The sequence below is a fragment of the Crotalus tigris genome, unplaced genomic scaffold (genome assembly GCF_016545835.1).
Source record: "Crotalus tigris isolate CLP2741 ecotype Arizona unplaced genomic scaffold, ASM1654583v1 scf7180000021012.54671, whole genome shotgun sequence".
Taxonomy (NCBI): domain Eukaryota; kingdom Metazoa; phylum Chordata; class Lepidosauria; order Squamata; family Viperidae; genus Crotalus; species Crotalus tigris.
Window position 1 is genome coordinate 1 of NW_024098312.1, and position 24,211 is coordinate 24,211.

Consider the following 24,211-nt stretch of genomic DNA (forward strand, 5'->3'; position numbering starts at 1 on the left):
TGGATAGTGGATGTGGCAGTGCCTGGAGACAGCAGAATAGACTAGAAAGAACTGGAGAAGATAACAAAATACAAAGACCTACAAATAGAAATAGAAAGACTGTGGCAAAAGCAAGCAAGGGTAGTACCAATAGTAATAGGCTCCTTGGGTGCAATCCCAAAGCAACTGGAGCACCACTTGAACACCATTGGTATTGACAAATTCGCTATTAGTCAATTGCAAAAGGCGGCCTTATTAGGAACTGCTTCCATCCTGCGACGATATCTGTAATACCATCAAACATCCACATCTGCCTATCCCAGGTCCTGGGTACGGACTCGATAGGTAGACAAAATGCCCAATCCAGTCTGAACATCTGCTGACCTTGCGTATGATCCCCAATAATAAATAATAACAAATAGTGGACGTGGCAGTGCCTGGAGACAGCAGAATAGATAACAAAATACAAAGACCTACAAATAGAAATAGAAAGACTGTGGCAAAAGCAAGCAAGGGTAGTACCAATAGTCATAGGCTCCTTGGGTGCAATCCCAAAACAACTGGAGCACCACTTGAACACCATCATTGGCATTGACAAATTCGCCATTAGTCAATTGCAGAAGGCGGCCTTATTAGGAACTGCTTCCATTCTGCGACGATACCTGTAATACCCTCAAATATCCACATCTGCCTATCCCAGGTCCTGGGCAAGGACTCGATAGGTAAACAAAATGCCAAATCCAGTCTGAACATCTGGCTGACTGTGCGATGATCCATAATGATGATGATGATGATGATGATAATAAAAACAAAAATAATAAAGTTGTAAAGGACCTTGGAGGTCATCTAGTCCAACCCCCTGCTTAGGCAGGAAACCATATACCATTTCAGACAAATGGCTGTCCAGTCACTTCTTCCAGTGTTGAGGCCAGGTTCAGTAAAAAAAAAATTTTTTATGGCAGAGAAGCATTTTGGCCGGTCCTGCTTTATTCTGCCCGCCCCAGGCCAGTATTTCGCAATTGCAGAGCCTCAAAGGTCATCCAGTCCAACCCCCTTGCTCAAGCAGGAGATCCTAGACCTTTCCAGGCAAATGGCTGTCCAGTCTCTTCTTGAAAACCTCCAGGGATGAAGCGCTCATCACTTTTCTGTCACGGTGGCCTCCAGGAGGGCTGGACTACAGTTCCTATCATTCCCGGATAGAATCTGTGCACCCCCCAATGTGCTGGCCCTGTTTCCGGCTCAGAGGATTCTGGGCCGATGTTGTGTGGCTGGCTGGCACCCAGGGATGAATGTCAGCAGAAGGGCTGAGAATTTACCGTAGTGCTTTGTAGAACGGCTGCCTTCCCAGCCGGCTCAGCTCACCAAAGGGGCCCAATGCCAGCTCTGAGTGCGAGTGTTGCGCAGCTAATCTCTACCAGGGAAGCTCCCGACGGTCTGGTCTGAGCTCTTAGCATGGGGTGTGCAAAATGGGCTGGCACCTCTGGGAGGTAATCCTGGCTTGGTGGGAGCTGGGAATAACAGCTTTGCTCTTCCTTCCTTCCTTCCTTCCTTCCTTCCTTCCTTCCTTCCTTCCTTCCTTCCTTCCTTCCTTCCTTCCTTCCTCCCTCCCTCCCTCCCTCCCTCCCTCTCTCCTCCCTCCCTCCCTCCTTTGCTTCTTCTCTCCATCCTTCCCTCATTTCCTTCTTTCCTTTCTCGCTCCCTCTTTCCCGTAACTCCTCCCTCCCAAGTTATGTTATAAATAGACGTAAATATGTATGTAAATATATAAATATGTAAATAGTATAAAATGCAATATGTAAATGGTATAAAAGATCAATGACTAGGAAGATATATGGTATATGGCATATGGTATAGTATGTATGGCAAAATAACAGCCGGAAGAGGCACACTGTGTTCAACTTGTTTTTAAAAGTTTACTTAATAAAAACTATAATAATAATAAAAAAAACTTTCCTTCCTCCCTTCTTCCTTCCTTTTTCCTTCCTTCCTCAACCTACTTCCTCCCTCTTTCCTTTAACCTTCCTCCCTCCCTCCCTCCCTTCTTTTTCCCCCTCCCTCCTTTGCTTCTTTCCTCCCTCCTTCCCTTATTTCCTTCTTTCCTCCCTCCTTTCCTCCCTCCCTCTTTTCCTTAACCTTCCTCCCTCCCTTCTTCCTTCCTTACTTCCTTCATTCATTCATTCCTTCATCCCTCCCTCCCTCAACGTACTTCCTCCCTCTTTCCTTTAACCTTCCTCCCTCCCTCTCTCCCTTTTTCCCTTCTTTTCTCCCCCTCCCTCCTTCCCTTCTTTCCTTCTTTCCTCTCTCCCTCCCTCCCTCCTTTCCTCCCTCCCTCTTTCCCTTAACCTCCCTCCCTCCCTTCTTCCCTTCTTCCTTCCTTCCTCCCTCCCTCCCTCCCCCCCCAGGGTGGAGTTCACTGTGGGGGAGAAGCCCATCAGCAACTTCCGCATGATCGAGAGGCACTACTTCCGGGATCAGCTGCTCAAGAGCTTCGACTTCCAGTTCGGCTTTTGCATCCCCACCAGCAAGAACAGCTGTGAACACATCTACGAGTTCCCGCCGCTCTCCGAGGACCTCAGTAAGCAGGGCGGGGGGGGGGACGGGACTCAGGGAGGGTCGCTGCGTATTGGCGCTGTGGTTTGGGGGGCCTCCGGCCAAGCCAGCCAGCCCCGGCTGACCCCCCCTGCCCCCCCGGCTTCTCCCCCAGTCCAGGAGATGGTCCTGCACCCCTACGAGACCCAGTCGGACAGCTTCTACTTTGTGGACAACAAGCTGGTGATGCACAACAAGGCCGACTACTCCTACAGCGGGGGGCCCTGATCCGGCCCAGGCCCCCACCTTCGATGGTGGTCGGGGAGGCCCAACTCACTGGCTGGCCGCAGAGGGGCGGCCGGACTGGACTCTGCACGGAACCGGCGTCTGAGACAGACCACCTGAAGCTTTTCCTTGACCCCCCCCCCGGACTTTGGAGGCAGCGCCCCTCGTCCCCTGCCTTGGGGGGGAGACCATGACCCCACCCTCCGTACCTGCTGGGCAATTGAGGCTCTCGTAGTAGCTCCTGATCTCCCTGTTGTTGGGGAACGGTCTTCCTTGAAGCCCCTCCCTTGCTTGGGGGGAACAGTCATTTTGGTAGGCATTCTACTCCCCCCTCCCCCATCTAAGAATGGGATGCTGGAGATCAGCAGGAATCGTGGGAACTCCGGGATGACCCCCCCCTCATTCCCAGCTCAGAATGTCCTTGGGCAAAGACCCCAGACCCATTTCTTTTGCTCGCTATTTTTGCTCCCCAGTCCTTCTCCAGGGGTGACCGAGGGCAGGGTGGGGGTGCCGGAGACTGTTGGGAGGGTCTCTCCTGGTGGACCCCCTTTGCCACCTCCATGGGAAAAGGGGAGGGGGGGATCTGCTGCTGCAAAAGGACTCATGAAACCATGTTTGATGTGTGTGGGGGGGTGAATAGAAGACTTGCTTCCTCCAACGCTTGTCATTGGACTTTCCCTCCCCACGGACCCTTGGGGACCCCCCAAATAACTGCCCTGTGCTCTCTGGGCATCCATCTCTGCTTCCTCTAATTCCTGGGGAGGGATGGGGGGGCATCTTTTTTAGAGAAAGAGGCGGGGTTCACCTCTCTAAGCCACTTGCATCTGGGGAAGGGTCTTCACTGCCCCTCCAGGTTCCCGAAAGAGCTGCTTTGCCAGGGCAGGTATCTGTGTGTGTTGGGGTGCTTCAGTTTATGCCCTGCTGCGTTGTTGCGTTCCTTTGGGGAGTGTGTTGGGTGTTTGCATGGTGTGATGTAAAAAGTCCATTTGGTGGGCACCGCGACGAGATCGAGCCCAACGGGCGTAAAAACCACGCCTGGCTTTGACTGCACCCCCAAAGCGTGGTGTTTTTTTCACCATACCTGCAGACACCCATGATGTGTGTGTGTGTGTGACATCGTATGACGTGAAAAAGGGCTCGCCACGTGCGCATTACTTGTGAAAGCTGAGCTTTGTTCCTAGACCAGTGTTTCTCAACCTTGACAATTTTAAGGCATGTGGACTTCAACTCTCAGAATTCCACAGCCAGCAACGCTGGCTGTGGAATTCTGGGAGTTGAAGTCCACATGCCTTAAAATTGTCAAGGTTGAGAAACACTGTCCTAGACAGAGGCAACCTGTGAATTGGGGGTGGGGAACCCCAAGAGGGAAAGGGCTGAGGGCCTCCTGGCTGCCACTTTATTGGGGGGGGGGCACTAAGAAACCCTCAGCTGGGCAAAGGAAGCCCTGTGCCCGCCTCAAAGATCAGGGCTGGGAGCCTCTTGCGGTAGGCCTTGTCAATATTTGAGGATGCCATGTCCAACTTTTGTGAGATGACCGTCACAGGCTGGCTGTGGGTCAGTCTTAAGCCCAGCTGGGAAACATCCATTAAGGTTCTCGGTCATCCAGGCAGAGATGACAAACGCACAGGAAGGACAGTTGCAGGAACTGGGTATGTCTGATTTCATGAAAAAAAGGACCAGGGGGGACACGATAACATCTTCCAGTGTTTTGAGGGGCTGCCCCAAAGAAAATAGGGTCAACTTGTTTTCCAGAGAAGCAGAAGGCAGGACAAGAAGCAATGGAGGGAAACTAGCCAAGGAGAGACGCAACCTGGAACTAAGGAATTTCCTGACAGAACAATTCACCAGTGGAACAGCTGGCCACCAGAAGTTGAGAATGCTCCAACACTTGTGGACTTCAACTCCCAGAATTCCTGCGCAAGCATGGCTGGCTCAGGAATTCTGGGAGTTGAAGTCTGCAAGTCATAAAAGAGCCAAGGTTCCCCATCCCTGGTCTAGGGTCTCTTGTTTGAGCAGGGGGCTAGACTAGAAGACCTCCGAGGCCCCTTCCAGCTCTTGATTCTGATTCTGAATCAATTCTGAAGGTTGACTAAGCTTCGGGGATCTCTGCCTGGATGGATGATGGAGAACCTTCATGGGGAATGCAATGGGGAAGGGTTTCCAGAGGTTGGTGTGGCATTAGTTGGCCACAGCCACACACACCCAGAGCCCCCCATCAGGGAAAACACCCTTGCAGATGGTCTTGGTAGAAGATCACCCCCCCAACCCCTCCCTGGCTGTAGCTAAGACCCATCTCTGCTTCTGTCCAATTCCAGGATCAGTTGGCGCACCCCAACTCTAGAGTCGTGGGAAGGCCTCATTCTGCCCCCCTCCCAACCTCTGCCGGGAAAGGCAAATGGGTGGACCTGGGGGGGGGGCAGGCTATTTGGCTAGGGAAAAACTAGTGGGAGGAGGAGGAGGAGGATTGTGGGGTCCTTGGTGCTCTCTGAGCTGGGTGGTTTTCCTGCAGACGTTTCATGACCCAGCTAGGTAACATCCTCAGGGTTAGAAGAGAGGGGGGTTTGTAGGGAGGAGGAGGAAGAAAAAAAAGGACTGTGGGGTCCTGGGTGCTCTCTGAGCTGGGTGGTTTTCCTGCAGACGTTTCATGATCCAACTAGGTAGTGTCATCAGTACTAGAAGGAAGGGGGCTTTCTGGAAAGAGAAAGAAAGAGAAAAAGAAAGAAAGGATGGAAGAGAAAAAGAAAGGATGGTGGGAAAGGAAGAATGGTGGAAGGAAGGAAGATAGGAAGATTCCCTCCTTACTTTCTGTGGCTGTGCTGCCGATGCTGCGTGGCTTATTTTTGCAATGCCTTGCATCCTGGAGAGGTGACAGAGCAGGTAGGACAATTACTTATCCCAGGCAGAGCTGGGAGGAATTTGCGCCCAGCACATTTTGTTCCCTTCCCTCGGACGGCTAAGAGGCTCAGGCAGGGACTAAAAATAGCCGCCTCGGGCTGGTTGCGGTTGTGGGTCACCCCGACAAGGGCCAGCCACAGCCTGGCTGATCCTGGCTTGCCAGATCCCTTGCCAATCTCCGGGGAGGCTCCTTTGCCCGCTTCCAAATGACCTTGAGAAAGAGGGGCAGAGTCACGAGAAGCCTTCCCCGAAGAGGGCTTGGAAACAAACCATCATGGAAGGGAATTAAAACATGCAATAATAGGAGAACAACAAGCCCCGTTCTGAGTGGCACGGAGGGCGGGCAAGCTGGCCTGTCTTTGGCTGTCAGGAAACGAGGGGGCCGTCCGTTCAGGCCAAGCTGGGTTGCCAAAGCAAACCTGCATGTGGTCCAGCCTGCCTTGCCCAGTTGGGCATCAGACGGTGCTGGTGCCCAGGGGGTCGGGCGCTGGGCGGCCTCTGGCCGTCCATCTAGGTTCCTCCTGCTTCTGCTGGGGGAGAGCCAGAAGGGAGCTTTCAACCCTCCCCATTGGAGAGATTTACTCCCTGGCGTTGAAGGGCTGAGGGTGGGGGGGGGGCTCTGGGGTCTTCAGCATCTTTGGACCAGGGAGCCAGTGCCCGTGGGGGGAGGGGGGCCTTGCCAGCCGGGAGGCCAAGATTGCACCTCTAAGTGGAAAAAAACCCAACTTAGGACCGGTTTTCAAACTTGCGACGGTCACAGCCTCCCCAGGGCCACGTTGTTAAAATTTAGATGCTTGGCAACTGATTCACATTTACGACGGTTTGCAATGTGTGTGTGTGAGACGTGATCCCCATTTGCGACCATCTGACAAGCAAAGTCAACGGGGGGGGGAGCTGGAATCACTTAACGACCAGGTTACTAATTTAACAGCTGTGGGGATCCGCTTAACAACCAGGGCAAGAAAAGTCGTAAAATGGGGCAAAACCCGCTTAAGAGCCGACTTTTTCAGCAACAGGAATGTTGGGCTCAGTTGCGGTTGTAAGCTGAGGACTGCCGGGGGTGGGTTAACCTCTCCTATCCTCCTTGCCCCTGTTGGAGGACATCCCCTCCCCCTGTCTTTCGACCAGATTCTGAATCAGCAGAAGCTGCAGAATTACCGGAGTTGGAAGGGCCCTCGGAGGTCATCTAGTCCAACCCCCTGCTCAGGCAGGAGACCCTCTACCATTCCAGTCACCTCTTAAAAACCTCCAGTGAGGGAGTCAGTTGTCTGCTTGAAGCAGCCTTTGCCGTTGTGTGATCTGTGCGTGTGCGTGCGTTTGGTGGGAATTGCTATGTGCGGGTTGCAGTGGATTTCAGACCCTCCAGTGCAGTGGTTCTCAACCTGTGGGTCGGGACCCCATTTGGGGTCGAACGACCATTTCACGGGGGTCGCCAAACAACGCAGTCCGCCATTTTTCCCCCCTTTTCCTTAGCTGGGCTCCTCCCTTTTATTCTATTGGCTTTTGAAAGCCAATAGAATAGACTCTCTTGAATAGAGTCTCATTCTATTGGCTTTCAAAAGCCAATAGGAATTGTCCAGGCTGTCTCTGCCCTGCTGAGCCCGCCAAAAGCCCCAGTCTGCAAACGGTGCTGCACCAGTTGAGTAGTCCTCGACTTACGACCGGTTGAGTAGTCCTCGACTTACGACCGGTTAGGGGTCGCGGCATTAAAAAGGTTGAGAACCACTGCTCCAGTGGGATGCTGAGGAGGGGGCTTTCAAGCAGAGGGGCAGTGCAATGTCCTGCATTTAGAAGGTGCAAATGGTCCCCCACTCAGCCCTGCTGGCTTCTGGGGCCACCGGGCAGCCCCAGATTGACCCCCCCCCCAAAGCAGACAGCCTTCGCCAGCTGGAGGCACAGATAATCCAGACAGGGAGGGTAATTAAAATAGGATTAAAGCTGACGGACAGCCACCTTCCTTGCTGGGGGATGCCAGGTGTGAGAGATGCCAGGCCAGGTACGCAAGGCGATCTACTGTGTCCTCCCACTCCTGAGTACTGGGGAGGGTTTTGCACCCCTCCCCAAATGTGACCTTCATGAACATGTCTAGTTTAATGAAGAGAAGGACCAGGGGTGACATGATAAGCAGTATTCAGTATCTCAGGGGCTGCCCCAAAGAAGAGGCAGTCAAGCTATTCTCCAAAGCGCCTGAAGGCAGGACAAGAAGCAACAGATGGAAACTCATCAAGGAGAGAAGCAACCTGGACCTAAGGAGAAAGTTCCTGACAGTTAGAACAGTGGAACAGCCTGCCTCCAGAAGGGGTGAATGCTCCAACACTGGAGGTTTTGAAAAAGAGACTGGACAGCCAATTGTCTGAAATGGTGTAGGGCAGTGGTTCTCAACCTTTTTAATGCCGCGACCCCCCTACCGGTCGTAAGTCGAGGACTACTCAACTGGTGCAGCACTGTTTGCAGACTGGGACTTTTGGCGGGCTCAGCAGGGCAGAGACAGCCTGGACAATTCCTATTGGCTTTTGAAAGCCAATAGATTTAGACTCTATTCAAGAGAGTCTATTCTATTGGCTTTCAAAAGCCAATAGAATAAAAGGGAGTAGCACAGCTAAGGAAAAGGGGGAAAAATGGCGGACTGCGTTGTTTGGCGACCCCCGTGAAATGGTCGTTCGACCCCAACTGGGGTCCCGACCCACAGGTTGACAACCACTGGTGTAGGGTCTCCTGCCTGAGCAGGGAGTTGGACTAGATGACCTCCAAGATCCCTTCCAACTTTGTTATTATTAACGCATTGCCTTTTGAAGTTCAAACCTGCAAAATGAGAAAACTAGCCCTCCGGTCCGTTTTGAGCACCCTGCACTAAACATTCACCCCCTTTGCACTGATGTTGTTACCTAGCTGGGTCATGAAACGTCTGCAAGAAAACAACCTCGCCAAGGATCCTTCTTTTCAACCCTCAGCTACAGATCTCCTTTATGGAGTCTCATCTGCTCACTAGCCTGTATTATTTTCCTGTCCACCTGTCGGGGAGGAAACTCCCCATTGTCTGGCTGTGCATGCTGGGCCTTTTTGCTCCTGGCTGTGTGGCTAGCTGGCGAAAGATTGCTGCATCTTTACTCGGAGACGGGAATAGAGAGCTTCTGATCCTGTCTTGGGAATAAGCAGTCTGCAGATCCAAGTTTTGCTCCGCTGAAAAACAGCTGATGTGATGTGGAGGTCTCTATCTTGATTGCTCCTAGCTGGAAGTCATCAAAAAGATGAATGTGGGGTCCCAGGGGGCTGGGGGGCAAGGGGCGCATCTGCCAAGGGGGGCTGGCCCCAAGCACAGACCCTGGAGACTAGACAGAAACCCTGGAGAAAATAGGCCAGGGGTCTTCCAACTTGGCCCTTTGATGACTTGTGGACTTCAACTCCCAGAATTCCTCAGCCAGGCACGGGCGTGCCTGGCTGAGGAATTCTGGGAGTTGAAGTCCACAAGTCATCAAAGGGCCAAGTTGGAAGACCCCTGCTTGTGGATTTCAACTCCCAGAATTCCCCAGCCACCACAGCTGGCTGGTGAATTCTGGGAGTTGCAGTCCACACCTCTTCCAGGGGCTGAGATTGAAAATCACTATTTTAGAGCATGTCGCTGTGCATTTGCAGCACGAGCACACCCTCACGAAATGTTCCCCGCAACGCATCGTTTAGCAGAGCCGAATGAGGGAAAAAGGAGAAAAATTATTTTTTAAAAAAAGAGCTTCCTCAAATAGGTCAACCTGTTTTCCAAAGCACACAGGACAAGAAGCAACGCATGGAAGCTAATCAAGAGAAGCAATCTAGAACGAAGGAGAAACTTCCTGGCAGTGATAATTAACCAGTGGAACTGCTTGCCTCCAGACGTTGTGGGTGCTCCAACACTGGAGGCTTTTAAGACGAGACTGGAAATCCATGTGTCTGGAATGTATAGATTCTCCTGCGTGAGCAGGGGGTTGGACTAGAAGACCTCCACGATCCCTTCCAGCTTTGTTACGCTGTTATTCTGTTATTCAAGCCACAGATAGCCTCCCCTCCTGAATTATTTGTCTCTTGATCAGGACTCCCACAGCCTGAAAAACATTTAAAACTATCCTATGTATGGGAGTTTGCGCCCCCTCCTCAGCCGGGACCCTTACCCCAAAAGCCTGATGGTGGTTTAAAGTCCGCCCCTCTGCACAGCATTTAAAAGCACAACTGGGGTTACACGCATAGTATTTCCTCTCTGAGGAACGAACTGAGTTGACTCCTTCTCCGACGTGAGACGTGTCTCCTGGGGCAAGCACCATTTTCTTACAGAAGAGATTAATATATACATACATACATAATATACATGGCTCTGTTCTGGGCCCAGGGCTCTTCAACATCTTCATCAACGATTTGGATGAAGGGATAGATGGGGAACTCATCAAATTTGCAGATGACACCAAGCTGGCAGGAATAGCCAACACTCCAGAAGACAGGCTTCAGATACAGAAGGATCTGGACAGACTTGAACACTGGGCACTAACTAACAAAATGAAATTCAATGGTGAAAAAAGCAAGGTTCTACATTTAGGCAAGAAAAACCAAATGCACAAGTACAGCATAGGTGGCACCATGCTCAATAGTAGTAACTTTGAGAGGGACCTCGGAGTCCTAGTAGACAATCACTTAAATATGAGCCAGCAGTGTGCTGCAGCTGCCAAAAAGGCCAACACAGTGCTAGGCTGCATTAACAGAGGGATAGAATCAAGATCACGTGAAGTATTAATACCACTCTTCAATGCCTTGGTAAGGCCACACTTGGAATACTGCATCCAGTTTTGGTCACCACGATGTAAAAAAGATGTTGAGACTCTAGAAAGAGTACAGAGAAGAGCAACAAAGATGATTAGGGGACTGGAGGCTAAAACATATAAGGAACGGTTGCGAGAATTGGGTATGTCTAGTTTAACGAAGAGAAGGACAAGGGGGGACATGATAGCAGTATTCCAATATCTCAGGGGCTGCCATAAAGAAGAGGGAATTAAGCTATTTTCCAAAGCACCTGAAGGCAGGACAAGAAGCAACGGGTGGAAACTCATCAAGGAGAGAAGCAACCTAGAACTAAGGAGAAACTTCCTGACAGTGAGAACAATTAATCAGTGGAACAGCTTGCCTCCAGAAGCAGTAAATTCTCCAACACTGGAAGTTTTTAAGAAGAGACTGGACAGCCATTTGTCCGAAATAGCGTAGGGTTTCCTGCCCGAGCAGGGGGTTGGACTAGATGACCTCCAAGGTCCCTTCCAACTTTACTACTATTACTATTACTACATATATATATATTTAAAACTGTAATTAAAAAAGAAGCGTGTCAACCAGGTATCCCATGCTTGAAATTTGGTTTTAAAGAAGGAAATGGGGGTCGTCAGCTGGGTGCCCCAAAAGTGTCACCCCATCAGCTTCTCTCCACCATTCCGCACAACCTTTGTGTTGGCTTTGGCTATGGGTCTGGCATGGGCACGTTTGCTTGGGCCAGGACCCCCCCCCCGGGCTGCACCCCGTCTTAAGGGGAGCTGAAAGAATTTCAAGGCAAATAGCAAAAGTTTAAGAATGTTGGAAAGAGCAGTCTTTTTTTCTTTCTCTTTTCTTTCTTTTTCCTTCCTCCCTTCCCTTTTTCTTTCTTTCTTTTCCTTCCTTTCTTCCTTCCTTCCTTCCCTCCCTCCTCCTCCTCCCCCTCCCCTTGCTTCTCCCCCTCCTCTTACTGTTTCAGGTGTCCAGGGAGATACAAAATTCAACAACAGGTAACTGTTAAAACAAAGTATATAAGACAAGATAGAGGTTTTCCTGGGCCAGCCTCACATCTGCCCCCTTCAAAGGGGGGGGGGCATCCTGCTGGCCACCCCAGCCCTTTTGGTACTGAAGGAGCCTCAAAGCTTCCCCATGGCTCCATTGCTCAGACATGGCATGCAGGGGGGGGGGCTCATTCATTTGCAGGGGGACTGCAGTGGGCCTCCCTAACCCCCCCCCCCAGCACTGTGGACTGGCTGCCCAAGCTGTGTGTAAGGGGGCAGAAGCTGAAGCTGCTTCGGGACAGGCCGGTTTAGGGGTCAGGGTGCTGGCCGGCCAATGATGACCTCACTCATTGCATAAACTCAGTTAACAGGATTACCAGGTGGGGAGGGGGGGATCTGGCTCTGACCACCTTATCCCTGTGTGCCTTGCAGAGCCTCTCATGGGGCTGAGGGACAGCTGGAATCTGATGGGGATCTGAACGCCTGCCAGTCTGACCCTGAGTGGCTGGTCGATCCCGAGACCCCCTCTGTTTGTTGAGGACCCCGAAGAGGGCAATGCCAGGGTGCTGGGGGGGGGGGGGAGCCGGTAGCCAGTCTGGGCAAGAGCAGGGCATTAGCCAGAAGCTCCTTTGGGGCAGCCACGCCTTGCATGCCTTGGGGCAGCTGAAAACAAACTGGCGCCTTGGCACCCCACTTTGGCATCCTCTGCCTCACCTTCACTTTTGGGGTGAAGAGGCCCCCAGGCAGACCCTGATCCGCCTGAGGGGGGAACATCAGGATGGGGCCTTTGCTCCTTCCAGGGGGTAATACACAGGGCCCTGCTCCGCTTTGCGTGCAAGGAAGGAAAATACGAAACTTAAGATATACCAAGAACGGCTGCAGAATTTGGGTATGGCTTAGTCCGGAGAAAAGAAGGACTAGGGGGGACAAGATAGCAGTGATCCAGTATTTGAGGGGCTGCCACCAAGAAGAGGGAGAGGGGGAGAGAAAGGAAGAGAAGGAGAAGTGTGCTCTCTGAAGTTGGTGGTTTTCTTGCAGACATTTCTTTACCCAACTAGGTAACATCATCAGCGCTAGAAGGTTTGTGGAGGGGAGGAGGAGGAGAGGGAGGAGGAGAGAAATGAGGAGGAGGTTCTCCAAGGCAGGGCTTTTCAACCAGTGGGACGGGTACCACCTGTGGTCCATGGGCCCCTGGCAGGGGGTACGCGACCATCCTAGAAAAGGGGTAGCGGGGGAGGGGAATGAGCTGAACCGGTGGCAGCACCGCACAAGCCTGAGCGAGAGACGACTGGAGCTGCAGGGCTGTCAGGGCTCAGCGGAAGTGCCAGGATCAGCTCCAGCTGGAGCTCAGCGCTGATCCTGGCACTTCTGCTGAGCCCAGAAGAAGCGCCGATCAGCTGGAATGTTGCAGCCTCTCCAGGGTCTTGTGATTTACATTCAGATGCTTGGCAACCGATTCATATTTATGACGGTCACAGTGTCCCAGGGTCATGTGAAGCGACCAAAACCTGCTGCAACCACCCAGCAGACGGGGGGAATAAAAACCAAACACCCCCACCCCACCCCCACTGCCAATCCTCAACAGAAATGTTCACAACAATGAAAACCTCGGACAGGAGGAAGAGCGCGGCCAGGAGGGCAGGCAGGTGTCTTGCTCGGCTGTGGCTTGGGGGGGGACTTTTTTCAGTGCCATTGTAACTTCAAACAGCCACTAAGCGAACTGTTGTAAGTCAAGGACTACCTGCACTTCATCACTTTTTTCCTTTTTTTTGGTCATCACGTTTTTGACACCTTGCTAGACAACTGGTGGGTACTCGGATATTGCCGTATCCTAAAAATGGCACAATGGGTGAAAAGGTTGAAAAGGCCTGGACTAGTCCAACCCCTTGTTCAAGCAGGAGGCCCTATAGGTCTCCTGCTTGAGCAGGGGTTAGACTAGAAGCCCTTTGAGGTCCCTTCCGGCTCTATTCTTTTCTAACTCTGCCTGGCTTCCCCAAAGAGGCCACTAGATGGCGCCACAGGAACAACCACGCTGGCATCGGTAGCCTCACTAGTCAGTAGGCCCCACTAGAGGGCGCCCTTCCCTTTAAAATGAACAGAGACTTGTGACAAAACAACGGAGTGCTTGGAAGTGGAGGAAAAACAAGCTGCGAAGGAGTATCCTTTGCATGGTTTCATTAAAGGTGAAAACTGGAATTGTTGTACATTAATCAAGCATTACTTGGGTGTACACCAGGGGTGTGCAATGTTGGCAACTTGAAGAGTGGTGGACTTCAACTCCCAGAATTCCCTGGCTAGCTAGCTCCGGGGTAGGCAACCTTGGCTTTTATGACTGGTGGACTTCAACTCCCAGAATTCCTGTCCACCAATCATGAAGGGGGCCATAGTTCCCCCATGCTGACTCAGGAATTCTGGGAGTTGAAGTCCACAAGTCATAAAAGAGCCAAGGTTGCCTACCCTTGAGCTAGACCAAAGGGTTTGCAATGATGGCAACTGGAACAGTTGTGGACTTCAACGTCCACAGGTCTTCAAGTCACCAACATTGCACACCCCTGGTGTTTAAATGCACTTTGGAGATGTGACTTGTATAAATAAAATTGCTTGGAAGGTCTTCCAGAGGTTCTGCCCCTTTCTTCACCCCTCTGATTCAAACCGGCCTTGTAAAATTAAAATGCCCCAGAGGGTGAATACTTTGGTCCAAAATTCTACATTCCTAATCCGTAACACACTAAATAACATTTTATGAAATTGCTTTCGACAAACAGATTTGCCACCTGTCCACTGTCTGCCTTTGGAGCACCGGGCGCCGGGTGTGGGCCAGTTCTGCTAAGCTTCCCAGCAACTGGCTTCTTCCGTGCCAGCCTTGCCCAAGCGAGGTGTGTCGGTCTTCAGCCCTGGCACCACCTGGGCAAGGCAGCCTCTCCCCCTCCAGTCCCCTTTGTCTCCCCCTCTCTGGGCTAGATTTGAACTCACATCCGGAAAGCCATCCGGAGCCTGATTTGAACGTTCTTTTGCCAACGGCATTGCTGGTAATCTTGGTCCTTGGTCCCGGGTGAGCAAATAATTTTTCCAAATGAGCAACTGGGATTCTTGTAGAGGGCTGGGCAGGTGTATAGACACGCACACCTGCACACAGGTAAACCGGAAATTTTTTTTAAAAAAGCAAAGCAGTTGCCTTTGAAATAAAAGAAATCCACACGGTCGGATCTGGTCTGCACTCTCAGCCAAAGTGCTTTCTGATGATGGTGCAGGATCCTGGTTTGTGGCGAGCCATTCGTTCATCCCGGGCCACGTGGCCCCAGGCAGGATGGCGGGTCAAGAGGCACCGTGGGTATGGCTGGGGACCGGGCACTGGGTTTGCACACCCTTGTGAAGGGTTTGGGCCAAACTTCGCCACCGGTCTGGCCCGGGGTCTAGACCAGAGCAACCGGTTTGGAGCCTGGAGGGTTCAGATAGGCGGGGGCCGGGCCGGTGTCCAGGTCCACGAAGGCCGAGTAAAGCGTGGTCAGTTGAACGCCAGGCAAGCTGTGGTGCTGCTGGTGGAGCTGGTCGCTGCCGGGGCTGGCATCCAGGGGGCTGGGGGCCAGGAAGTCCACCTGGGCAGCCGTCGGGGGTCCCGAGATGAGGCCCAGGGGCTCCCCCGCCAGGCTGTCGTCCTTTAGCACCTCCCACAGGTTCCCTGCGAGGAAACGGACGGAAGAGCAGGTGGGACGGGGTGAGGCGAGGGGGGGACCCCCAGCTTCCTCCTCCCTCCCCCAGGAAAGCCGGGAAGGGGGCAGGCGGAAAGGAGCACAGAGGCAGTCCTCGGCTTACAACCCTTTGTTTAGTGGCCGTTTCAAGTTATAACAGCCCTGGAAAAAAATGACTTACGGCCTTTGTTTCACACTTAACAACCGCTGCATCCTCACGGTTACAAGATCAGAATTCGGACGCTTGGCAACTGACTCGTATTTATGACGGTCGGAGTGTCCCACGGGGGGGGGGGGGTAAGGTGAGCCCCTTTTGGGACGTTCTGACGAGCAAAGTCCACGGGGGAAGCTGGGTAAATTGCGACCTACTTAACAACGGCAGGGATCTGCTTAACAACCAGTGCCGAGAAAGGCCGTAAAATGGGGCAAAGCTCACTTAACAACTGGTCGCTTAGCATTTGGGGGCTGAACGGTGGCCGTAAGTCAAGGACTGCCTGTGTTGGGAAAGGGAGGAACGGGCACCCTCCCCATCCTCGGCTGGTCACGCAGCACAGCCGTGAACCCCCCCTTCTGAGAGAAGCAGCCCCCCCCCAGCCGGGACGGTCTGCGCCTGGGCCGCCCATAAAGAGAGAGCTTCTATCATGCCCCCCCCCCCAGTGGCTGCCCTGACCAGAGCTGACCGGCTATCCCAGGGGTAGGCAACCTTGGCTCTTTTATGACTCGTGGACTTCAACTCCCAGAATTCCTGAGCCAGCTGGCTCAGGAATTCTGGGAGTTGAAGTCCACGAGTCATAAATGAGCCAAGGTTGCCTACCCCTGGGATAGCCGGAGGGCTTGGCAGGCAGGGAGGGGCCAGCCCCCTTCCCCTCAGCCGCTCCTCGCAAAGGGCTTCCGGGAGACGCAGATCCAGGGGTGGGGAGCCCCCGGTCTGCCCAGAGGGAAGGGGCACCTTGCAGGTCGAAGCCGGTGATGGAGGGGTTCAGGGCATCGACGTCCATGCTGAGGTCGCCGTCCAGCAGCAGCAGCTCCGGGCGGGAGGCCGACAGCATCTTCATCCCGCATCCTGGAGGGCTCTGGGCCGGGAGAGGGGACGGCAGGGTCCCCTGCCCGTTCTGGGCGTCTGCAGGGAGAGAGCGCAGTGAGTGTCCAGTGGTGGCTGGTCCAGGAGGATGTGCAGGCCCACTCCCTGACTCCGCCCCCCACTCCCACTCCCCGCTGCCCTGGAAGATGGGTGGGCTTGGACCCCACTCCTCGGTCCCCCGCTCTCCGGGAAGATAGATGGGCCGGCTCCCTGCTCGCCCACTTCCCTGGAGGATGGGTGGGCGTGTCCCCTGTCCCCCGCTCCCCGCTCCCCAGGAAGGTGGGTAGGCCCACTCCCTCGCTCCCTGCTCTCCCACTTCCCTGGAGGATGGGTGGGCGTGTCCCCTGTCCCCCGCTCCCCGCTCCCCAGGTAGGTGGATAGGCCCGCTCCCTCGCTCCCTGCTCTCCCACTTCCCTGGAGGATGGGTGGGCATGTCTCCTGTCCCCCGCTCCCCAGGAAGGTGGGTAGGCCCGCTCCCTCGCTCCCTGCTCTCCCACTTCCCTGGAGGATGGGTGGGCGTGTCCCTTGTCCCCCGCTCCCCGCTCCCCAGGTAGGTGGATAGGCCCGCTCCCTCGCTCCCTGCTCTCCCACTTCCCCGGAGGATGGGTGGGCGTGTCCCCTGTCCCCAGCTCCCCAGGAAGGTGGGTAGGCCCGCTCCCTCGCTCCCTGCTCTCCCACTTCCCCAGAGGATGGGTAGGCCCGCTCCCCACTCCCCATTATCCCAAAGGATGGCTGTGCCCACTCCCTCACCCACCCCACTCCCTTGGAGGAAGGTTGGGGGTGCTACCCCCCACCTGCTTCCTGTGCTGGGGGGGATAGCAACTCACAGACAGGCAGCGGCTGGAGCGGCATCTGGCCGGAGACGGAGGGACCCCCAGCTCTGGCCGGGCTGCAGGACAGCAGCTTCTCCGTCTTGTCTCCAATCAGCAGCTCCAGTTCTTCTGAAAAATTGGAAAGGAAGCATCAGCACCAAGGAAGAGTTTTCAGGGCTGGGAAGGTGGATCTGGCCCCTTCTGGGCCCCCAAAACCGCCGGCCTGTACCGGAGACCCCTCGGGAGTGCCAGGGGGCTGGGGGTGAGGCTATGCAGGACCCCGTCCGGAATTGGGGTCATTCAGCCTTCGCTACTGTGTTCCCTTCTTGACCCGCCTTTCTTTGACCGGCCTCTGTGTGTTTCTCCCTCCAACGCTTGTAACAAGGGTGCAGTCCAAGGACCGGCTAGATGATCGGGACCCCAGGCTGGGTTTTGCAGGGCCCCCCCCGTACTGCTTTCTGTACTTCTGCAGCCAAGCCCCTTTAACCCTTGAATCTCAGCTAACTGACCCTTCAGACAATGTTGGTTTACCCAAAGATGCTTTTCCAAAAGGCAGTTGGATCTTCTTGGGTTTTTTTTTCCCCTGGAAGACGTTTCCCTTCTCATCCAGGAAGCTTCTTCGGTTCTGACTGAATGGTGGAGGATGGAACTGAAGAACAGAGGAAGCTCCTTGGATCAGAAGGGAAACATTTTCAAAGAAAAAAAAAGGAAGTTCAGTGGCCTTTTGGAAAAAGCACCTTTGGGACAACCGGAGACCCGGAGGGTTGAGACTCTCCCTAGACCAGGGATAGGCAACCTCGGCTCTTTTATGACTCGTGGACTTCAACTCCCAGAATTCCTCAGCCAGCATGGGGCAACTATGGCCCCTTCATGACTGGTGGACTTCAACTCCCAGAATTCCTCAGCCAGCATGGCTCAGCTTGGAAACCTCTCCCTTTCCCCTCAGCACGGCTGGCTCAGGAATTCTGGGAGTTGAAGTCCACAAGTCGTAACGGGGGCCATAATTTCCCCATGCTGACTCAGGAATTCTGGGAGTTGAAGTCCATGAGTCATAGAAGAGTCGAGTTTGCCTACCCCTGCCCCAGACACCATATTGGATTACCTGTTGCATGAATTCTCCTTCCGCTTCATGGCTTTGATTAATTCCTAGACTGGCTATTAACAAATTAGCTCCTTGATTGGCTTTGGCAGATTGGCTTGCTGATTGTTATAGTCAAATTAACTCCGGGTTGGCTTTACCACATTAATTCCCTGGTTGGCTATTGCCGTACTAGCTCCCTGATTGGTTGTTGTCAAATTAACTCTCGGATTGGTTATGAAAATTGGGATTACAAGAAGGCCGGAGAAGAAGCAACGGACGGAAACTGACCAAAGAGAGAAGCAACCTGGAATTAAGGAGGAGTTTCCTAACGGTGAGAACAATTAACCAGTGGAACAGCTGGCCACCAGAAGTTGTGCGTGTTTCATCACTGGAGGCTTTTAAGAGGAGACTGGATATCCCTTTTGTCTGAAATGGTCTAGGCCTAAGTCAGGGGCAGGCCACCTTGGCTCTTTTATGACTTGGGGACTTCAACTCCCAGAATTCCTGAGCCAAAATGGATCACTTTGGAAACCTCTCCCTTCCCCCTCAGCATGGCTGGCTCAGGAATTCTGGGAGTTGGTCCACCAGTCATAAAAGAGCCAAGGTGGCCTAGCCCTGGTTTAGGGTCTCCTGCTTGAGCAGGGGGCTGGACTAGAAGACCTCCAAGGTCCCTTCCAGCTCTATTCTGATTCTGATTCAGGAAGATCCTGATATTTCGTTAAGTGAGCTTTGCCCCATTTACGACCTTCCTTACCACTGTTGTTAAGTGAATCATTGCCGTTGTTAAGTCAGTCGCACATTAAGTGAATCCGGCTTCCCCGTTGAATTTGCGGGTCACAAGGTTGCAAAAGGGCATCACGTGACCCTAGGACACTGTGACCGTCATAAATGTGAGTCAGTTGCCAAAGATCCAAGTTTTAATCACCTGACCCTGGGGAGGCAGCAACGGTCTTAAGTGTGAAAAACGGTCGTAAGACACTTTTTTCAGCGCCGTTGTAACTTTGAACGGCCAATAAATGAATGATTGTAAATGGAAGATTACCTGTACTTGTTTCTTGAATGTTTTTATGGCTATTAATTTTTTATAGTTTCAGAATTGTAACCCAGCCAGAGTCACTTGGCTGAGGTGGGGGAGGCTATAGAAATGGCATAAATTAAGTAATAATAATAATAATAATAATAATAATAATAATAATAATAATAATAAAACCTGGCAATGGCTAAGAGCAGGAAAATTGAAGAAAGAGACCGAGGGACTAATTCTGGCTGCACAAGACCAAGCCTTAAGCACAAATGCATACAAAGTCAAAATTGAGAAGACAGCAACAGACAGTAAGTGCCGCCTATGCAAAGAAGCTGAAGAAACAGTGGACCACTTGGTAAGCTGTTGCAAGAAGATTGCACAAACTGATTACAAGCAGCGGCATGACAAAGTACAACAATGGTGCATTGGAAGATCTGCAAAAAATATCATTTGCCTGTAAGCAAAAACTGGTGGGATCATAAAATAGAGAAAGTCATAGAAAATGATAAAATTAAACTGCTCTGGACTTCAGAATTCAAACAGACAAGCACCTGCAACATAACACCCAGACTTAACAATTGTCGATAAGAAAGACAAAAAAGTCTGGATAGTGGACGTGGCAGTGCCTGGAGATAGCAGAATAGAAGAGAAAGAACTGGAGAAGATAACAAAATACAAAGACCTACAAATAGAAATAGAAGACTGTGGCAAAAGCAAGCAAGGGTAGTACCAATAGTCATAGGCTCCTTGGGTGCAATCCCAAAACAACTGGAGCACCACTTGAACACAATTGGCATTGACAAATTCGCTATTAGTCAATTGCAAAAGGCGGCCTTATTAGGAACTGCTTCCATCCTGCGACGATATCTGTACTACCATCAAACATCCACATCTGCCTATCCCAGGTCCTGGGTAAGGACTCGATAGGTAGACAAAATGCCAAATCCAGTCTGAACATCTGGCTGACTGTGCGATGATCGATAATAATAATAATAATAATGTTGGAAGGGACTTTGGAGGTCATCTAGTCCAACCCCCCTGCTCAGGCAAGAAACCCTATACCATTTCAGACAAATGGCTGTCCAGTCTCTTCTTGAAAACTTGCAGTGTTGGAGCATTCACCACTTCTGGAGGCAGGTTGTTCCACTGGTTAATTGTTCTCACTGTCAGGAAGTTTCTCCTTAGTTCTAGGTTGCTTCTCTCTTTGGTTAGTTTCTACCCAATGCTTCTTGTCCTGCTTTCTTCAGGGGCTTTGGAGAATAGCTTGACTCCCTCTTCTTTGGGGCAGCCCCTGAGATATTGGAACTCTGCTATCATGTCCCCCCTCGTCCTTCTCTTCGTTAAACTAGACAGATCCAATTCTAGCAACCGTTCCTTATGTTTTAGCCTCCAGTCCCCTAATCATCTTTGTTGCTCTTCTCTGCACTCTTTCTAGAGTCTCAGCATCTTTTTTACATCGTGATGACCAAAACTGGATGCAGTATTCCAAATGTGGCCTTATCAAGGCCTTGTAAAGTGGTATTAACCCTTCACGTGATCTTGATTCTATCCCTCTGTTAATGCAGCCTAGCACTGTGTTGGCCTTTTTGGCAGCTGCTGCATACGGCTGGCTCCTATTTAGGTGATTGTCCACTAGGACTCCGAGGTCCCTCTCACAGTTACTACTATTGACGGGGAACGACCCGTCTCTCTAGCTTTCCCACCTGCCCCAAAAGGGAGACCCCATCTTGCCAAACCGGGGCTACTAAGGGGGGGGATCCTGCGCCCTCCTGCCCCCCTGCCTGCCACTCCTGGGGGCTGTTTCCCAGCGAGGCCCCCCCCAGCACCCGGGGCACAGAGGCTGGCTTTGCTGCCAATGGGGCCCCACCTGGCTTGGCCATGCTTTTCCGGACAGCCACGGGATCCTTTCTTTTCCACTTCTGGAGCTCCTCCTGCATCTTGTCAATCTTGGCCGGGTTGAGGGCCCACAGGCAGCCCTTCCGCGAGGAGCTGCCCATCTTGTTCTCCACTTTCTCAAAGCATTTGTTCAGGGACAGGTTGTGCCGGACCGAGTTTTTCCAACCATCGGGAGCCGTCTAGACAGCGACAAACACAGGAAACACAGCAGTTCAGACGGCTGCAATTTTGAGGGAGAGTTGGCCTAGGCCAGGGGTCTTCCAACTGGGTCCTTGGGTGACTTGTGGACTTCAACTCCCAGAATTCCTCAGCCAGGAGGCTTTATGACAGGGGTCGTCCAACGTGGCCCTTGGATGACTGGTGGACTTCAACTCCCAGAATTCCTTGGCCAGCGTGCCTGGCTGAGGAATTCTGGGAGTTGAAGTCCACAAGTCATCAAAGGGCCACGTTGGAAGACCCCTGGACTAGGGATTCAATAGTGAAGGCACCAGGCTAGAAATCAGGTGGTTGTGAGTTCTAGCCCTGCCCTGGGCATGAGAACCAGTTGGGTGACTTTAGGCTGGTCACCCTCCCTTTCCTTGTCTTCAGTTTCTTTTTTTAAAAAAAATGTATTTAATTTTATTCATTTATAACAGTGGTTCTCAACCTGTGGGTCGGGACCCCATTTGGGGTCGAACGACCATTTCACGGGGGTCACCAAACAATGTAGTCCGTCATTTTCCCCCCTTTTCCTTAGCTGTGCTACTCCCTTTTATTCTATTGGCTTTTGAAAGCCAATAGAATAGACTCTCTTGAATAGAGTCTAATTCTATTGGCTTTCAAAAGCCAATAGGAATTGTCCAGGCTGTCTCGGCCCTGCTGAGCCCGCCAAAAGTCCCAGTCTGCAAACGGTGCTGCACCCGTTGAGTAGTCCTCGACTTACAACCGGTTGGGGGTCACGGCATTAAAAAGGTTGAGAACCACTGTTCTAGACAAATGGCTGTCCAATCTCTTAAAAGCCTCCAGCGATGGTGCACCCACAACTTCTGGTGGCAAGTAGTTCCACTGGTAAACTGGAACTGCTGGGTCTTTCGGTTTACTTAGGCGGCTTTGGAGGGCTTTGTCGCTACGGTGATGCTGTGTGTGGCTGCTCTGTTGGTTGTTTCTGAGATATTTTTGATGTGTGGCAGTTTGTGTTGATTGTGCTGCGGTGGGCTGAGTAGTCAGGCGCCTTTTGATAAAGTTGTTTTTCTTGGTCTCTTTCCTTTTCTTGATGTTCAGGGTTGCTGACCTGTGTTTGTGTTCATCGAAACAGGGTCATCTAGTCCAGCCCCCATCTCAGATTGGACCCATCTCTTAGTATAGGGGTCCCCAACCCTTGGCTATTTTATGACTTGTGGATTTCAACTCCCAGAATTCCTGAGCCAGCATGGGAGTTGGCTCAGTTTGGAAACCACTCCCCCTTCCCTCAGCATGGCTGGCTCAGGAATTCTGGGAGTTGAAGTCCACCAGTCATGAAGGGGCCGTAGTTCCCCCATGCTGGCTCAGGAATTCTGGGAGTTGAAGTCCACAAGTCATAAAGTGGCCAAGGTTGGGGACCCCTGTGTTAGTATATTGTCGCTGTGTCTATAAAAGAGTATTCGCTAGTTGGGTTTAAGAGTTGGGGTTTCAGGACCCCTGGCCTTTAAGGCGCCCTGTTCATTGATTCATCAACAGGCCCCACCATGCAAGCTTCTATCTCGTCACCTGATGGGTTTCGGTCTCAGATTTCTGCACTTATGACTTATTCTTATTGTGAGATAAAAAAAGCCACAGGGACAAACTGTATCAACAACAGCCTCAGCACCGTCAGTTCTACGGGGCGAGCATTTTCAGGTCCTAAATGATGCAGACAGGGGTATCTTTGGGAGTAGCAGAATGTGCCTCTGCTGTTTCTAGAAGCATCTTGGAAGGGAGTCCAGAACAGGGGGAGGGGGAGGGGGAGGAGGAAGAGGAAGAGGAGGAGAAGGAGGAGGAGGATGTGGAGGAGGAGGAAGAGGAGAACTGCTGTGGAATCCTTTGTGCTCTCTGAGCTGGGTGGTTTTCTTGCAGACATTTCATTACCCAACTAGGTAACATCATCAGCACTAGAAGGTTTGTGGAGAGGAGGAGGAGGGGGGGGAGGAGGAGGAGGAGGAGGAGGAGGAGGAAGAGGAGGAGGAGGAGGAGGAGGAGAAGAACTGTGGTCTCTGAGCTTGGTGGTTTTCTTCCAGACATTTCATTACCCAACTAGGTAACATCATCATTATGTTATAAATCAGTGGTTCTCAACCTTTTTAATGCCGTGAGCCCCAACCGGTTGTAAGTCGAGGACTACTCGACTGGTGCAGCACCGTTTGCAGAATGGGGCTTTTGGCCCCATAGAATAAAAGGGAGTAGCACAGCTAAGGAAAAGGGGGGAAAAAATGGCGGGCTGCGTTGTTTGGCAACCCCCGTGAAATGGTTGTTCGACCCCAAATGGGGTCCTGACCCACAGGTTGAGAACCACTGGTCTAGAATGGAACAGGGTCTCCTGCTTGAGCAAGGGGTTGGACTAGATGACCTCCAAGGTCCCTTCCAACTCTGGTATTCTGTTATAAATCACATCCATGAACACCAACTAGAAATCTGAAGATGGGGCAAAAACTCAATTTCACAATACACGGACAGATTTAATCGGAGGGAAATACTGTCCATTTTGGAGCAAGCTAAGTCCAAAACCAGCAGAGAATTCCTGGAAGCCTGGCAAGCCGGCCATCCACAGGCACGCAGAGATAAACAACATTTACATGCCATTCCAGAGACTCAAAAAGGAAAGCAAAGGACCAAAATACATCCTCATCTGTGATCAAGACCCAGATAAGCAGAGATCAACAGAAAGATTAACACTGACTAGATCAAACATCAAGAAGTAAGCAACACCCCAGTCAAGGAACTACCAAACTCAGACAAACAAGCTAACAGTAAACAACAGCCTACTCAAGGAACCACCAAGAATACTCCCGCCAGCACTTGCATGTAAACGGAGAGCAACCTCCCTCCCCTTCTTGCACCGGTGATGTTATCTAGTTTGGTTATGAAATGTCTGCAAGAAAACCACCAAGCTCAGAGAGCACAAAGGATTCCACAGCAGTTCTCCTCTGTCTCTTCCCATCTCCTCCTCTTCCTCTTCCCTTCCTCTTCT

The 24,211-nt window shown here is 52.0% G+C and overlaps 2 protein-coding genes across 2 annotated transcripts in view; one reads left to right on the forward strand and one right to left on the reverse strand.

Moving 5' to 3' along the window:
* Positions 1-2,348: 2,348 nt before the first annotated feature.
* Positions 2,349-3,451, forward strand: LOC120319936 (protein unc-119 homolog A-like; the record flags this gene model as incomplete). Its single annotated transcript, XM_039369303.1, has 2 exons — positions 2,349-2,554; positions 2,684-3,451. Coding segments are annotated over 2 exons (319 nt in total), but the record flags the coding sequence as incomplete, so codon positions are not given.
* Positions 3,452-13,306: 9,855 nt separating this feature from the next.
* LOC120319935 (forkhead box protein N1-like) overlaps positions 13,307-24,211 on the reverse strand; it is a gene marked incomplete at its 5' end in the record, with an annotated part of 34,419 nt that continues 23,514 nt past the window's right edge. The window contains 4 exons of the mRNA XM_039369302.1: positions 13,307-15,126; positions 16,086-16,256; positions 17,045-17,158; positions 21,002-21,209. Of these exons, the coding sequence (XP_039225236.1) occupies positions 14,861-15,126; positions 16,086-16,256; positions 17,045-17,158; positions 21,002-21,209 (759 nt within the window). The remainder of the gene's footprint in view (positions 15,127-16,085; positions 16,257-17,044; positions 17,159-21,001; positions 21,210-24,211) is intronic.